At 35.8% G+C, this 17,547-nt stretch overlaps 1 protein-coding gene across 5 annotated transcripts in view; it reads left to right on the top strand.

Moving 5' to 3' along the window:
* Window positions 1–17,547, top strand: part of CTNNA2 (catenin alpha 2) — a 454,729-nt gene that overhangs the window by 414,889 nt on the left and 22,293 nt on the right. For all 5 annotated transcript variants that reach the window (NM_205136.2, NM_001396955.1, XM_040698739.2 and 2 more), the window contains exons 14-17: window positions 3,775–3,888; window positions 6,738–6,919; window positions 10,151–10,256; window positions 14,091–14,225. In NM_205136.2, the coding sequence (NP_990467.2) occupies window positions 3,775–3,888; window positions 6,738–6,919; window positions 10,151–10,256; window positions 14,091–14,225 (537 nt within the window). The remainder of the gene's footprint in view (window positions 1–3,774; window positions 3,889–6,737; window positions 6,920–10,150; window positions 10,257–14,090; window positions 14,226–17,547) is intronic.

Below are 17,547 nucleotides of genomic sequence, written 5' to 3'. Positions count from 1 at the left end.
AGGTTCTTTGTCTTTGCCACTCAGATGGTGCTTGAAGCACCTGAGTCATTGTGGTTGCAGCTACCTTCCTGCAAAAACAAATGCCCAGAATAGCATGGAGTCAAATATAAAAGCGTATTGTAAAGTCTTTTTTTCTCCTTAGCTTTTAGAAGTAGAGTGTATTTTAGTGGTAGAAAATAGGGAAATATTTTTATTTCTACTGATTACAAGGTTAACTTGACTTGATGTTTACAGTGCTGAGTCCTTAAAATTGCATTCTACAGTTTGTAAGCACATAGCATTGTGAGTCTTTCTATCTTCATTAGGTATTTTTGAATTGAAATATTAAACAAATAGCATTTATAATTCTCTATATATCTATGCCACTTAACATCTAATTCATGCATAAATGGGTTGATAGTTGACTAGATGATCTTAGTGGTTTTTTCCAATGTTTATGATTCTATGATAAGTCATATATTTATACTGGCATTACAAATGATAAAAGAAAACTATAGTGGTGGAAAGTCTTTTGTTTATCAACACGGCCTTCAGTCTAGCAGCCAGGGAAATATAAAAAATAAAAAAAAATCCTATTAATGAAAGTTGAAAGTCACCAAATTTATATTAGAAATAAAGCATGCTTCTTAAAAGTAAGAGTATATAATTACTGGGTGATTTATCTTGAATTGTAAAAGATTTTCCTTCATTGCGAGAATTCATCAGAATTAGATGACTGTAATGAAGAATATGTTCTATATGTAGTAGAGATTGTATTTGAAAGAGAAATAATCCTTGGAAGTTTAATGGCCTATCCTATTCAACAGTTAAGTCTAAAAATTATGAAAACTGACACTTTTTCATCAAAATCAATGAGTTTTTAAAATCCGTTAGTTTTGAAAATGGCTCTGGCTCCTTCTTCCACAGCTGGTTTTAAGAATTTTGTTTAGAAACTGTCCCTGATATCAGATCCATGTTTCCTTAGTTTTTATGGCCATAGATTCATATTTCTGCAGGAACAAATCAGTCCTTCTGCCATCCAACTCAGATAAATTAAGTAACAGACTGTTGTCTTGGCAACTGAGTTTTAAATACCATGGTCCTGTTAGTTGTGCACAAAAATTGGAGTTCTTCTGATATACTTGGAAGTCTCAGCCAAGGAATAAAAATGCTTGAAGTAAAAGTACCTTTCTATATATTTTTTTTCTTTTTTTCCTTTGTCTCTAAGCAAATCAGAGAGATTAAAATTGAGGCTGCATCTCCAAGACATCAGATATAGCAAAGCAGCAGTGCAACAGTGAAAAACATACCATGTGTTTGAAACGGCAGCCTACAGTTAGCAATTCACTACTATTCTTCATCCTAATGAAAAGCGTAGCTGTTTTTGTAAGAAAAAGAGGGTGTTGAATTCTTCACGCTTGAAAAGCTTAAGAAAGGGAATCTGAAAGTTAGAGCTGGATTAGATCTCACTTGCAGGTAGGGAAAATACTGGAATTTCTTGAATTGATAGTATATTATAACTGTTCCATTACCCGGTCCTTTTATTTGGCACTGCTTTTCTCCAAGTTCAAGACCTATACTGATTAAGTTTCCATTTTTTAAAGACCACAGATACTAAGATTGTGAATATTATGCAGTAAGTGACGCCAATGCATTTTTTTCTTAATGTATCTTTGAGGATAAATAACTTGAACACAGAAGTTTGAGAATGTTTTATCTCTTTAATAAGAATCCTCCTGTGCTTCGATGTTACACTGTTGGGATGTAATATTTTGAATATTCCACCTGGCTGATCTCTCCAGGTTAAACTATCACAGCCCTTACTCTGCTGCAACTTGGACAATGAAAGGCTGGGAAAGGCTTGTTATCTTTTATAGTCTAATATATATAAAAGTGTGCAAATGAAAGAAACAAAAGTGTACCTGGGGAAGGGTGCTGGTTTTACAGTGACCAGTGTAACTGACTGGCTGATTGGACTTGGGAGATGGGGAAGAGTCAGCTCATTTGCAGTGAAGGGTCTGAAACTTTCCACCCTGTTCTTGCTACAGGCTAACAGAACCGGAAATACTGTCTTGCTTGGGAAAATACATGCTGTTTGTTAGTAGCTGATTTGCTTACAACGGATTTTAAAGTCACATCCTGCCCTCAGGCTGTTTAGCAGAGAGAATATATTAAGTGATTAAAGATGCTTGGACAGCAAGACCGTTGGACATTACAACAATGGTTGCAATTGTTCCCTTGTTTCTTATACCAGAGGAGAAAAGACATTCATTTTCTAACCTAGACTTCATCTTCTCTCCAACTTGCTAGGCATGTTATTTGAACACGCATCTCTTCAGAGATGCTGCCAGTGTTTCATTACTACACTGTCATACTTGTTCATTTCTTCCTCCAGTGCTCAGCACCAAAATATGTGTCTAATTCATTTAAGGCAAATGAAGATGGCTGTGTTTTTTCTTCCCATCATGTGCACTTTACCATGTAGTTAGCAAAGCAGCTGATTTTTCTGTTACAGTGATGTGCACTTCATGTTGGAAACCAGGCTGTAATATAAATATCGACAAAAGACATCTCTAGATTATGTTAGAGGGTTTGGACCAGTTCCTGGTGACTGCGAATCTCCAAGATAGAGCTGTAATGACAACTGGCAATGATTAGCACCTCTGCTAGGAAACTTGACAGTGCCTCCAAGCAGGAAATGCCAGCATGACTGACTTCTTCAGTGTTGGCTGCTCCTCTAGGTTAACACTGAAGCATGTGGGTAGCCAGTAGGGTGAGGATCTCTGTGTAATTATTATGATCTTCTTTTTCTTTTACTACATCTATTGTACCTACCAAAGTTACTTGTGGACAGACTGTTTTTATTAGATGCTGTTCAAATGACAAAAGCAATATAATCTTCCATTCTGAGGCTTATAACTGTTCTTACACCTTCCATATAGACTATAATACTAAACATCGGTTTAAAGTAGGCTGTTTCTCTCTTTCTCTCTTCATACATATTTGGAAGATTTTTTTTCTTTCTCTCCTGTTCTTGAAGGAGAAAATGCTAAATAAATAAATCCCCTAATGATCTTTCTTCTCCCCACCTCCAGTGTTTCAAATGTCTGGAAGACAACCGATATATAACTGGGTTAGGTTAGTATGCCCAGATACCTTCACACCATTTTTAGAATCAACAGTGGAGGTTATGTAGTTTCAGTTTAGGAGGTAAAGCAACTTCTGAAGGTCTGAACCTGAAAGGAATGTGGGAACCAAAAAAGAAAAAGCAGTTTACAAATTTTACGTTTGTTTTCAAAAATTGTTGACATCATTTACATTTTAATTTCAGGGGGAATCTCTTATTCACTTTGATAACAACTTCTTTTAGGACGTGAGTTTTACCAGATAGTTACTTTCTCTCTTAAAGATTATGCTGGCATTCTGGCAATAAAACAGTTGCAGTATCCATTTATAAATGAAATAAGATTGTTTTGAAATACTGCATTCCGGTTGTTAATGTTTCCATAAGATGTTTGTTCATGGAACTACATTTGTCATGTTTACAGTATTAAGAACAGTAGCAACGAGGTAATGATAAATGCCATCTGTAAAGGAAACTCAAGTTGAAACATCTTAATTTTTAAGACAATTCAATTTCAGTTCTTGACTGCGAGGGCACACAAGTTAATTTAAAACAAAAGGGAAACTGTTTTTTGGGCAGGTAGTCAATGAAATAAGAGCTTACAGTACACAGGATTTGTATCCTTTATAAGCTTGTCATCTCTTTTGCTTTCTTTCTCTGTCTCTCTCTAGACCCCTGAAGAGCTGGAGGATGATTCAGACTTTGAGCAGGAAGATTATGATGTTCGCAGCCGAACAAGTGTTCAGACTGAAGATGACCAGCTTATTGCTGGCCAGAGTGCAAGGGTGAGTGTAAACCCCAACGCTCAGTGTTGGTACAGCTGCAAATGAAAAACTATGCTTCAGAAGGCAAATGCAGTGATTTCAGGTCTTAAGGGTCATGTAAGAAACAACAGCAGTAATCTAACCCTGATATTTAGAGTTTCTCATGTCCTACCTATCTGAAAAGTACTGAGTTTATTGAATGATGTTGTGATGCCTTGTATGAGCTGTTTGCTCCGGAAGGCCTTATAGGTTTAGAATGTACTGTAATTGTAGGAGCATTCAGCAAATTAAAAATAAATAAGTGTCATCAAGGCACCAAACGCTGTATCCAGAGAAATCTTACATTAGTCATGTCTCCCAGTGTGCAAACTTGTCAAGTAGAGCTGAGCAGTCCCTGTAATTTAACTGTAATTGAAGACACTTGTTACTGAGTCAATGTAATTTTACCAAGGTAATTATATCATGATGAACTGGACTCATTGTGATTTGTGACTTCAGCTTGTGCATGGGGATTGCAAATTAAGCTGATGAGTGCTTCAGGGGTCACAGGTGCTGGAGAAGTGAAATTTGTTGACACGCAGGATTACATAACACTCTGATGTATGTTTATTTTTTTACTAACCAGACTGGTCAGCTCAGATTAAAAACAGTAATAGCAGAATATAATTTGGGGGACAAACAACATGATAAAAATATGTTTGATGGGAAAGAGAATTAAAAATAACAGCCATAAACAAACAAACAAACAAACATCAGGAACTGGGAGCTGCTTGAATTGTTTCCATGGCTGTTTTACATGTCTACATGTAAAAGAAAAGAAAAGGAAATGAAAAAAAAAACACAGCAGATACCAGAAAAGCTGTTTCTTTGTTATTGCATCCCAAGTACAAAAACTTAAGTGTCTGCTATTGGGCCTTTTGGATATGATATAATGACTAGTAGCCTCATCACCTAGAGGAAGATGAGATTTGGATTGTAGATCCCATGGCTTCCAGTTGGGTCATGTTGTGGATGTGGGTGAATATCTTTGGGGAATTATTATATTTTAGAAAGCATAACATATTGTTTGAAATATTTAAATGATTATTCAAGTAAGTCTCAAATAGAAAAGTATTGAAATGTAATACCAGAATTTCATGGTTTGATTGTGTTTTTTTTTTGTTTGTTTGCTTTGTTTACATATAGGTTGAGGTGTCACATAATCCTTTTTTGGTCTGAAAACCAAGTGCAGATTGCAATAATACTTTTGCTAAGAATCTAGTTCACCTAGAGACTTAGGAGTCTTAAATTGTATTATATTCGTTGTGGTTATTATCGCTGCTGCACTTGAAACCTTCTGCTTTGATCATCTGCATGCTGTATAAACATAATATACTATAAAGACAGTCCCATTACTGAATAACTTATAATGCAGTATATCACAGAATTCAGCAAATGGATGAAAACACAAAATGAAAACACACTGAGCAGAAGGCACACAGTCCACAGTCTTGAGTGACTCACTGAAGTGAGTCTACTATGCATGTTGTTAACTTATTTATTTTAACCTTTTCTTTAGAAAGGCTAGATTTTTAGTTGCTGATTGTAATGGATTTTTTTAATATGCTTACTCTGTAAAGCTATTAGCATTGCAGTAGGAAAGCTTATGATGGTATTGAGAAGACACAAAACTTTAAGATGTGATCTGCAGTTGCTACAGGATGTACTTGCTTGGAAAGTATATTAGCAGCTGGGATGGAAATGTTAAAACACTGTATACCAGTTTAAAGGCTGTACAGATGAAGCTGCCCACAGGGAAGAACCACATGCATGACATACAGACCAGCTCTCCAAATTCTGATTCTCTTATCACATTCTCTTCATTTCAGTTAATACATCAGTTTTAGTGTATGGGCTTCATATGTATTCTTATATATTTATTAGCTTGACTTACAATGCATTTTTCTGTGGAAGGACTAGTACGGTAATGTTTGCAGCTGCTGAGTTACATTGATAAGACCTAATTAAACGTCGTGTGTTGAATTTTAATTTGATTAACTTGCAAATTTATCATTTTCTGATCTACTGTTTATAACCTTTCTTAATTTCAGTTTTGGAAAAGGTCGATTATTAATTTTTAAAAGCCAAGAGCATTTTAAGAAAATGTAGAGAAAGACTTCAGCTGATTGAAAGTGACATAAACAAGAAAAAATGTTACAACACTTAAATATATGTCACACCCCATTAAATGCATAATGTGGTCTTAAGAACCCTAAAGCCAAATGGTAGCTCAACTTGGAAATCATTACTGGAAGTGTCCATTTGATCTTCAAAAATAATTATTATAATTTTGTAGGCTTTTCTATTCTTTTTAAGGAGGTGGGGGAATTTTCTGCTTTGTTGATAATGTCGAGGCAAATTAGTATCAACTTGTGCAATATCTTTTTGCATGTCTTCCAAGATACAATTAGACTACTAAAAGTTATTGAAAGGTACAATCATTACAGCTCACTTCAAATGTATTATCTTGCATGTCATAGCTTATTTTAGCAGAAAACCTCTGTACTTCTGACAGAGAACAAGACTAGGGGAGTGGCTAGCAATTCAGTCTGTCTTCTTCCATAGATTTCCTTCACTTTCAAAAGATTAAAGATAATTTCTGTTATATCATAATCTTCTTGTATATAATAGTGAATAATCTGCATATCACATCTTTTTAAAATTTTTAAAAGTAAAAGAAAACTTATAAACATCCTATGTACTTTATTTCTGTCCATCCTAACAGAAATCAAATGTTTAAGGGATTTTGTTTGGTGTCTTCCACTGGAATCAATATATATATTTCTCCCATCCTTTCTTCATGTTCAGCTTCTCCCGTCTTTTTTCTTCAGGCTATCATGGCTCAGCTCCCCCAGGAGGAAAAGGCTAAGATTGCTGAGCAGGTAGAGATATTCCACCAAGAAAAGAGCAAACTGGATGCAGAGGTAGCCAAGTGGGATGACAGCGGTAATGACATCATTGTGTTGGCAAAACAGATGTGCATGATTATGATGGAAATGACAGACTTCACTAGGTAAGAACAAAATGGTCTGTGCTGAGGATTTCTTCAGACATCCTTCCTTTTTGTTGCAGTTTATAGCATATTGAAGTAATGTGCTGTTTTGAGGGATATGCAGCTTGATAATACACTTCGTCCTGAAGGAGATCATAGAATCGTAGAATGGCCTGGGTTGAAAAGGACCACAGTGATTATCGAGTTTCAAGCCCCCTGCTATGTACAGGGTTTCCAACCACCAGACCAGGCTGCTCAGAGCACATCCAGCCTGGCTTTGAATGCCTCCACCAACAGAGTATCCACAATGTCCTTGGGCAACATGTTCCAGTGCATCACCACCCTCTGTGTGAAAAACTTCCTCCTAATATCTCACCTAAACCTTCCCTGTCTCAGTTTAAAACCATTCCCCCTTGTCCTATCACTGTCCACCCTTGTAAACAGCCGTTCCCCTTCCTGTTCATATGCTCCCTTCAAGTACTGGAAGGCTGCAATGAGGTCGCCCCAGAACCTTCTCTTCTCCAAGCTAAACAAGCCCAGTTCCCTCAACCTTTCCTCACAGGAGAGGTGCTCCAGCCCTCTGATCATCTTAGTGGCCCTCCTCTGGACCCTCTCTAAGAGCTCCATGTCCTTCCTGTACTGGGGGCCACAGGCCTGGATGCAGTACTGCGGATGGGGTCTCACAAGAGCTGAGTAGAGGGGCACAAACACCCCCCTCTCACTGCTGGCCACCCCTTTTTTTTTAAGTCCAGCCCAGAACACTGTTAGCTTTCCGGGCTGCAAGTGCACGCTGCTGGCTCATGTCCAGCTTCTCGTCTACCAGGACCCACAAGTCCTTCTCCACAGGGCTGCTCTCAAGGAGATCTTCCCTCACTTTGTATAAGTACCTGAGGTTGCTCCGACCCAAGTGCAGCACCCTGCACTTGGCTTTATTGAACATTGACATGGTGGTTCTCTGTGCGTGGCTGCTCTCTATATTTATCAAATATGCTTTCACCATATTTGATAAAACATGAAGTTTTTGTATTGTTTGCAAATCAGTTTTATTTGGAGATCATCTTGAACTTCAGCAGTAAAGACAGTCTGTAACCCTATGACACTCAAGTGACATTTTGTTTAGTACCAATGTAAAAGCACGTGCCTGTATGAACTTTCAATATTTCAACAAAATTTGTGACCATCAAAGGTAACAGAAAATCTCTTTGTATCGTCCTGAAGAGTGAAACTCTTTCAAAAGAAAAGAAATATATTAAATGAAACCTTCTTGATCTAATATTTCATTGGAGTCTGTCAGTAATGATTTTCTTTTTGCTTACATTTCTTTTTTTCTATTGATGGCTTGCTCTTTTCTAATTGCAAATCATCAAAAGATCATTCTGTAATGATATCAGATAACATAATTATTTTGTTTAAATGTGGTTATATTGTTAATGACACCAGGGAGAACTTTTTTATAAGATTCTTTGAATTATAGATCACCATATTAAGTTACAGCTCTTTTAATGTTTACTCTTAATGGGAGTCCAAGAGTATAAATGATATTTATCTAAATATGATTAGATAAAGCTAGACAAGAATCTTTGAGTTTTTTTGAGGATTGAAGTAAAACATCTATTTATTCAATCTACAGCCTTGTGTCTGAAGCAGTCGACCTATTTCATGGAAAACAGTCTCTGCATTGATAATACAGTGTTTGCACATACCTTAAATACATATGTATGTTAATTAATTTGCATAGATAGGTAATTGGTATAGCTATTAGCAAACATTTTTATGCATTTAAAATATGTATGTAGAAAGTTTATCTACATTTTAATAGATGACTACTGTATTTCTTTCCGAACAATTGTTCTCCCACCTTGCTCAGTGTTCTCTCAACTTGTGCTTTCACAACTATTCTTTTGGCAGCAGACTCACAACTCCTGTATACAAATGACAGTGCAGAGCCTCCTATGAAGGGTGATATATCTGGGAAGTCTTAGTTACCTTTGTATTATTTTTCTCTTTGGCTCTCTGTTCCTTCTCTTCAAAAAACAGAGTGAAAAACTGCCCAAGCATTGTGATGATTTCACATAATGAAGAAATAGCATTCTAAAGCAACATCCCAGAATATGAATGCTTTCTGCAACCTCCTGGTCAGTCTTTGATGCATTAAGCATCAAACTGAAAGTTTCGTAATTGCATTTTCTACCATCAAAAGAACAGAACTAATATGAGAAATAAAACCACTGTCACATTTAAAGTAAATTAAAAAAAATAATAATCAAAGTGCGCCCCTATCTACATCAGATTTAATAAAAATTTGTTTAATATATTCCATTACAACAGAACAAAGCCTTTCACATGTTTTGTTTGGCTGTAACCACTGCAGTGTTAAAACAGGAGAAAAAATTCAAGTGTGTGGAATTTGAGATAGTCAGATCTGCTGATGGAATGGATGTAAAAGCATACGAGGTCACTACGAAGGAGTTCTGCTTCAGTTTAAGCTCAGTAGAAATGGGTTACTTGTAGATCATAATTTTCCATCAGTCTTGTCTGAAGCTGCATTTCTCCACATAGGATCAAAAATAAGTAAATAAATGAGGAAAATCAGCTTGCTTCTAGTGGAGGCATTATTAGGAACAGTAGCAAATGTATAGCAAATTATAAACAGGACAAAAAGTTTGGGGTCTGAAACAAACTCATAAAAGTCTGCAATGATTTTTTTTTTCCCCCTGTACAATTCATAACTATAATGATTAAAATCAGACTTCGGTGCATCATCTTAAAAGAACAGGATCAGTCTTAAAGCAAATTATACATGTTTTAAATGTAACATAATTATACTTTGAGAATCTTTGTTTTATGATATATCTAAAAGAAAAGTCTTCTAAAACATGGCATCTTTGCTCTAGAATTGATAGGCTTAATATAAACGGTTGGCATGGGAATAACATAGTTTTTCATAGTTGTGTATTGCAGAATGAAGATCGGTTTAATAAGCACTTGAGACTGCATATACTGTTAAGTGTAGCTTGTGCTTAAGGCACCATGGAACTAAATTGCTAGAGAGTCAATTCGTAAGAGAGAGGAAATATAGCAGACCAACATTTTAATCAATCTCTACTATGCAAAGTAATTAAAGGGAGAATTTGTAATAAATTAAGAAGTCATCCCTGTTACTGTTTTAAAATCAAGTACTAAACAAGGTCATTAAAACTGTTTCCTTTCGTAATTTATCTATATTGTTCATCATGTCTTTGTATTTCACAGAGGTAAAGGCCCACTGAAGAATACATCTGATGTCATTAATGCAGCCAAGAAGATTGCAGAGGCAGGATCAAGGATGGACAAACTTGCACGGGCAGTAGCTGATCAGGTAATAGCAAAAATAATCAGAGATCCAACACAATTTCTATCAATGGGTTGCGTTGTGCAGGTGTGCAGAAAAAAAAAAAGAAAAATCTTCTATAGCAATCAACTTACAGTTTTGTTTTGTTTTGTTTTGTTTTTCTTGTTTAGCAGTTGGGTTTTTTTTGTTTGTTTATTTTTTGTTTTTTCCTGCAATATAGGAAAGTAGTAAATGAATTCTAAAACCTCAGAAACTCTTGAATTATTCCATAGCTTCACTTTCTGAACTGGGAGACTCTATTACAACTAGATTAATATGTTTCCTGACATGAAAGCAATTGGATGCTCTGTTACCCTCAATGAATGTGTATGACTCCTTATATTCTTTCAGCTCCCTCTTTCAGCAGTTTCTCTTGACATTGCATGTCTTCTCCTTTGCACTGGGATATTGTGCTCTGCATCTTACAGTTCCCTACTCTAGTCTGTAACATCTGTGTCCACAGTCCTATTACTAAGTTCATTTCACAACTGTAAAGATGAACTTCAGCCCTTTTCCTTCAGACTGGACTATATGTCCATCTGAAGAACAAGAGAAATAAGAATCAAATAAGAAGTCGAGAGCCAGATTTCAAATCCAAGTTCTTGGTTCAAGATACCTTATTTTAAATACATGATTTATTTTTTTTCCCCCTCACAAATGATTATGTGATTATCTTTCCCCCAACAATCCCCTGAAATACCCTTTAGGAAACATGAGAGGGTGTAGGAGAATTAATAAATAGAAAGTTGAGATTTATTTATTTATTTATTTATTTATACTTTAATTTGCTCAATTCATCCAATTTCCTTTGTCTTTTGTCTTGTATATTCACCTAATGCCAATTTAAATGTCCAGTTTGCTGGTACACATTGAGCAAACAAGCCTTTGGCAACCAAATCCTGAATTGGAAGGGACCTTAAAGATCATCTCGTTCCAAATCCCCTGCTGTGGGCAGGGTTGCCCCCAGCCAGATCACGCTGCTCTCATCCAGCCTGGCCTTGAATGCCTCCAGGGACTGGGCATCCACAACTTCTCTGGGCAGCCTGTCCCAGTGCCTCACCATCATCTGAGTAAAAAATTGCCTCCTGATATCAAATATAAGTCTCTTTTCTTTTAGCTTAGTGTCCTATCACCATTGTATTTTGTAAAAAGTTGGTCTCTCCTCTCCAAGCTGAACAAGTTCAGCTCCCTCAACCTGTCTTCATAGGAGCAATGCTCCAGCCCTCTGACCATCTTTCTAACCCAATGCGCATGTAGTGGTCAAGACAAAAGTATATCAGTAACAATATCAATGATTATATCATTTTAAAAATTCATGTGAAAACCTTAAAGTACCACTTAATTACAATAGTGGTTGCCTCACTTCAGATGCTTATTGTAGAAATTCTTCTATAAATACTTCTTATATGGATTTTGAAGGAGTTGAATCTTCTGTCATTATTGGTAAAATGTTTTACAGTTCTTTCTTCAAAGAGTTTTTTCATTATATATTTATTGACATTTTTTGTCATTTTCCCCATGGTTTCTTCCTTTTCACTGCTACCAGGAGAAACCTAGCTGGTAGTGAGAACTATAACTTCCTTGTCTCGAGTCTTTCTCTTCAAAATAAATATTTATTTTTCTTTCTTCATGGAGGCATGCAATAGCATGCAATACTTACTACTCATGGAATATGATCCAAAGTGGCTAGAAACCCGAATCTGCCTATTAGCCCATAACTTCTGAAAGCTTGGTTTTGAGATTTTCTTCATCGTCAACAACCGTTTTTCCTGCACTAAACCCATTCCCATCCTTCATATGTAGCAACTATTCATTTTAGCATAAGAGTGAGAAATCCATCTGCTAGCTGATGAAATCTCTAACCTACATTATCTGAAGACATGGAATATTTTCGAGAAACGTGATGTTAAAAAAAAAAAAAATCATCCTGTCCATTGTTCTGAGTTACATTTTCAGTTTCAGGAGACTGTAACATTCACACTTAAATAATAAGCAGTGAAATCATTGTGGGAATTAAATGTTTGTTTTAATATTCACGCTTTAATGATGTTTTATATAACTTACATGACTTACATAACTTCAAAGACATTCACGATCTAAACATTTTTGTGGACAGTTGCACTTTTAATTACTGTTCCAGTGAGAGAGGTTTTACTTTTTTTTTTTGTTCCAAAGTACTTGCATTTAAAGCCTTGTCAGCTCTCTAGAGGTATTGCTTTTTAAAGTTCATTTCTTTCAGTTCATGGACTTCAAGAGTAGGGTAAATATTTCTGTATTAAATAGCCACCAGTAGGGAGAAGAGTTCTCTTAGGGATTCATGCCTGAAAAATGTGGCAACTGCCTGAGGAAGAGAGGCATTATAGCAGTGTTGTAAATACAGAACAGATTCAACCGAACAGCCACAATGAACCTCCAGCTTTGTTTACTGTTAGTTTCAAAGGGAGAAGAAAAACTAAGTGACTGCTTTCAGAGCTATATATGATAGTATATGCAACTATTTCACCACAAACTCCTTCCCTGCTGACTGCTGGGGACAGGACAGTTCTCTCTAGTCAAATCCTGTGATGATATTGACCCATATGTGCTTAATTCTATTAATTTTTGTGAATATTTCACCCTACCTATGAAAAAAAAAAAGGAATATAAACATTTTAAGATGCTGAAAAAATGTATTTGGAAATCTTTGGTCCCCACACAACACATTCACAGATCATTGTCAGTAGAACTTTTTTGGGTAGCCACGATGAATATTTGCTGGAGACATGCTGGAAACAAAGGACAATTTTAGCTCTCTTTCATCAGAATGAATTACTGAGGTCTGTTCTCATGAGGCAAGACTAAAAATATTAATTGCTAGATAGTTATTTTTTATGGTGTTGTTATTGTGGGAGATGATGCAGTTTCTATTAAGAGTCCCAAAGACTATAAACAAATTACATTTGAACCTTTTCTAGTTATATGTGTAGTGAAACCTTCTCTAAGTCAAATTACATTTGACCTAATGTAATTTGTATTAACACATAATCGACACAAGTTCAAAATGGTACAGGACTGTAGATAGCCTTCTTTTCAGTATAAAAGGCTATCCCTTAGACATGCAGAGGGATGAACTTATGTCATTATATTCTTAAGAAGGGCTGCAAGACAGATGGCATCTTCTGAGACACTGTGTAATATCTCACATTTTAGTAAATTATTTCCTTCTGGCACAGACTAAGGTATTTAGACATTAACAGTAATTTTGCCAAGTCTGTCAATACCCGAGCAAGGCAACCTCATCAATTAAGTCCTTAATGTGTCAGAAGGGCTTCTACAAAGTCTGATGCAGAGCTGTGTCCCCTGAAAGTCTGCATAAATACCAGGGAAGCTGGCAGGACAGTCAGGAATGGATGTCATCAGTTGGAAATAGTCCCTGTGGCATCTTAACCTGGACACCTAGCAGGCACCCTGATACTTGGAGTTACTTTGGCTACTCAACAGATTCCTCCATTCTGTACAAACCGATATCCCAAAGAGATCTCTTCCAGAACATGACAATTTTGTTATTTCCATTGTGTTTCATTAGTATCTGACTGAGAGGTTTTTTTCCTTTTGCAAAAAAAAAAAAAAAATTACAGTGCATCTTCAAGTTACTACTGATAAGCTTTGACTTACATGAAAGGTAGAGTTTAGTTTTCATGTTTCAGCAAGTATTTCAAGGAAGGACAAAGTGAAATGGAGCCACATAATGTCATACATGTTGCACATCTCTCCTCTGATTGCCTCTCCATAACAACCATGTGAATTTAGCTAAATCTAATCAAGTATTTATTTTGTCTGCAGTGCCCTGACTCAGCCTGCAAACAGGACCTGCTAGCCTACCTACAGCGCATTGCCCTCTACTGCCACCAGCTCAACATCTGCAGCAAAGTCAAGGCAGAAGTTCAGAACCTGGGAGGAGAACTTATTGTATCAGGGGTAAGCTGGTGTTTGTATTTAGCCATTTATGTTTCTCATTGCAGTGCTTAAAAAAGGAGCTTTTTTTTTTAATGACAGTAATGTATAGCACAAAAAAAAAAAAGTGATTCATAAGTAGTCTTTTTAAAAATTTTATCACCATTATTCCAGACCTTACAATAACTTGCGTAGAGCAATTTGATTTTTCCAATTACCCTTTGTTTATAGTAACCTTGTAAAATCTTCATTCTTCCTAAAGAAAAGTAATTTCATAGCCTAGAAAGTAATTGCCAAGCTGTGAATATTATAATTATTTGGAGCTTTTGTATATTTGTTCATTATAAATCTTCTTTCCTTTGTTAGTACTGGTAATTTCCTTCCTCTGTGCAGAAGCCAGCTCTGTATGAACTGCATATTGTTAAGATGGTGATGACTAATGGGATTTCATTCACTCAGGTTCCAATGCACACTAGGTTCAGCAAAAACTCTTGGAAGGCCAGCAAAATATTTCAATTTTTGATGCACGTGCTGTTTTTAAATAGAGTTGCCTAGCCTGATGACTATATACTAATTATCATTCAGTTATTACAGTTATTTTTAACAAACACCACAAGCATTTTACTCACAAGTTTTTTTTTAGAAATAAAGACAGGCATGTACAGCAGAGCTCAATATAATCAATGAGTTTTCTGCATTTTTTCATTTTCTTCTCCTGTGTACGTCTGGGAGATTTCTAGAGCTAAGTAGTAGCAATTGTTGCTCTTAATTTCCTTTTTTTTTTTTTTTTTTTCATTCTTTTAACTGATTAACCTAGTATTAGCCCCAAGAAGCCTTTGTTATCTCAAATAACTCAAATACAACCATATGTATGTAAACATAATACATTTGACTCTACTGAGTGTGGATTTAAAATGACAGTGTTTTTAAATCCTGACATACTCAAAAAAAGATTGTTTTCAGACGCTGTTTTGGAAAAGCACCCTCTCATTGTTTAAGCCCAATCAAGTACGAAGATTGTTAGGACAACTTGTGCCTTACATTTCATCCATAAGATTCTCCAGTGAAATCACTGGCCTTCCTCGAACATATCAAAAGTCAGAACAAACATTCTCAATTATATAACTATTTGATTTATTGCAAAGCACTGGAGAAGGTCTTAAACATTTGTTAAGATTTCTTGGATCCACCATTCTGAAAGCCTAAAAGGAGCTGCTTCAGTGTTCCTGTATCTGTCCTGCAATTGGTCTTCACTTCTTGACGTACGTACATATCTAATGGTAATACCTTGATCTTCCCACAGCAATGGAAAATCCTCTTTCATTTTGCTAGTATTAATGGAGTGATCTGTCCTTACATCGCTGACAGCTATGTTGCATAGTAAATGCTTTGATCTTTTCTTACCTACTGCCATCTGGGTTCAGCTTTTCATACCCATTGAATTTTCATATTCATCTATTTATGACAGTTACCCAAATCAGTGCTTCTACCAGCTTGGCTTTTGTGGTGTGTGTGTTTCTTTTTCGAGTCTCTTTATTCAGTGTATGTGGATGCTGAAAAAGCCATCATGAATCTCTAGCATCTATTTGTTATTGGAACATCACCATCCGTTGTGAAATTTAAGTGGCCGAACTGCTTGACTTCATCATTTCCAGTCTGGCATTGTTAGCATCTGCTGCTTACCAGGCTTCATCATCATTGTGTTTCTGTTTGGTTGGGTTTTTACACTCAATACTAGACAAAGGCAAAACTAGATTCAACTGCAAATTATTTGGGTCTGTTACAAAGACTCAGTAATACTGACATGTAGAAAAGTTTAAGCTTGCCCAGCTTCTTCTCCTGCTGTTCTAAACAGGAGTTGATGTAGAAAGTTGATGCTCTGCATCCCTTTTAGAGACTGTTGTCTTGTTGCCTACTGTAACACAGTCAGTACACTGCTTCTCTGAGAGTGTTTTCCAAGCTGTTTATCTTCAAGCTGCTGGGTACTGTATGCTCCTTTGCTATCCAGATAGCTGGTATCCAAGTGCACATCTACATCTGCTTGTCTACTTGCTGCTTCTGCTTCCATCTTCTTCATTTTCTCTTGGATAGCCAATTACAAATAAACAGTATTTTATTTGCATTAAAATGAAATACCATTATTTGGCAACTTGCATACAGTACAGTGCTAGAAGTATAATAGAAATCCAGAATTCAAGCTTCTTAAGCTATGACCATTGGAGTTTATGTGAATGTATTATATTTAATTGTTTTGATGTAATTCTCATAGATGATTATTCAAATATTATAATTGACTACTGTGTTCACAAAGAATGACAGTAAAATTCATATTGATACAGAAGATGAGTTATTCAGAATAATTATGCATAGTATAATCTCTGCTTGAATTTTTTCAGTATTAAGCATATTAATATATATAAATGAAAATAATACGTTCATATGCACGAATAAATCTCTGTATGGGAATATTTATGTAAAAAGGAAAGAGACATAAAACCAATTAAAGCTAAACAACAGATGAAAACCACTTCACAGCTATTACAGGTCTAACCTGTTAGAGAGAATGTGTTGCAACAAACTCAAAAATACCATGTTTAATGTATACAATGTGAAATATATCTTTAGGTGAAACTTCTATTTATTTATTTTTTTTTCACACGAGTCAGTAGTTCCATATGGTTTATCTCTGAAAATAAACATACAGCTGATCCTCTTGGCTTTTTCCTCTGTGGATTGATATGAAACTAGCGTAGCATATGAAGGGGTTCTTTTTGTCATCATTGACTTTGCTGCAAATAGAAAAACTGATCAAAAAGTAAGCAAATGTCAAACTCCTGAAGTGGAAATTACTTCAGTAAAGAACCCACTGTTGCTTTTTCCTTTCTGTCTACCATTCCTTTTCCCTTAGCTGTTTCTTTCCTTTAATCTTTCCCTTCAAATTCTTTGCATGCACTTATCAAACTTATTTTCCCCAGATAACTTAGATCTGGCAATTGCGAGTTAGCATAAATCAGCTTAACCTCATTAATATCGATAGAGGAAGGGCAATTTATACTATCCGCTGGCTTAACCTCATTAATATCAATGGAGGAAGACCAATTTATACTATCTGTTGATTTGGCCCTTTATGTTGAGTGTTGCAAAATAAAATAATAAATAAGGAAAAACTATGTGATGTCTTTCTTCAGTGAGGAGCCTTGTAAACTGGAAAAGGACTATAGGGAAGAAAGAAAATGGAGAGGAGGGAATTAGATGAAATAAAGAGTAATTAATATTTTTTTTTTAATCAAAAGATTTAAAAATCTTTTTAGATGGTATCTTTATTCATAGTAAATATCTGACCTTG

The sequence above is a fragment of the Gallus gallus genome, chromosome 4 (genome assembly GCF_016699485.2).
Source record: "Gallus gallus isolate bGalGal1 chromosome 4, bGalGal1.mat.broiler.GRCg7b, whole genome shotgun sequence".
Taxonomy (NCBI): domain Eukaryota; kingdom Metazoa; phylum Chordata; class Aves; order Galliformes; family Phasianidae; genus Gallus; species Gallus gallus.
This window is presented reverse-complemented; position numbering and strand designations above follow the sequence as displayed.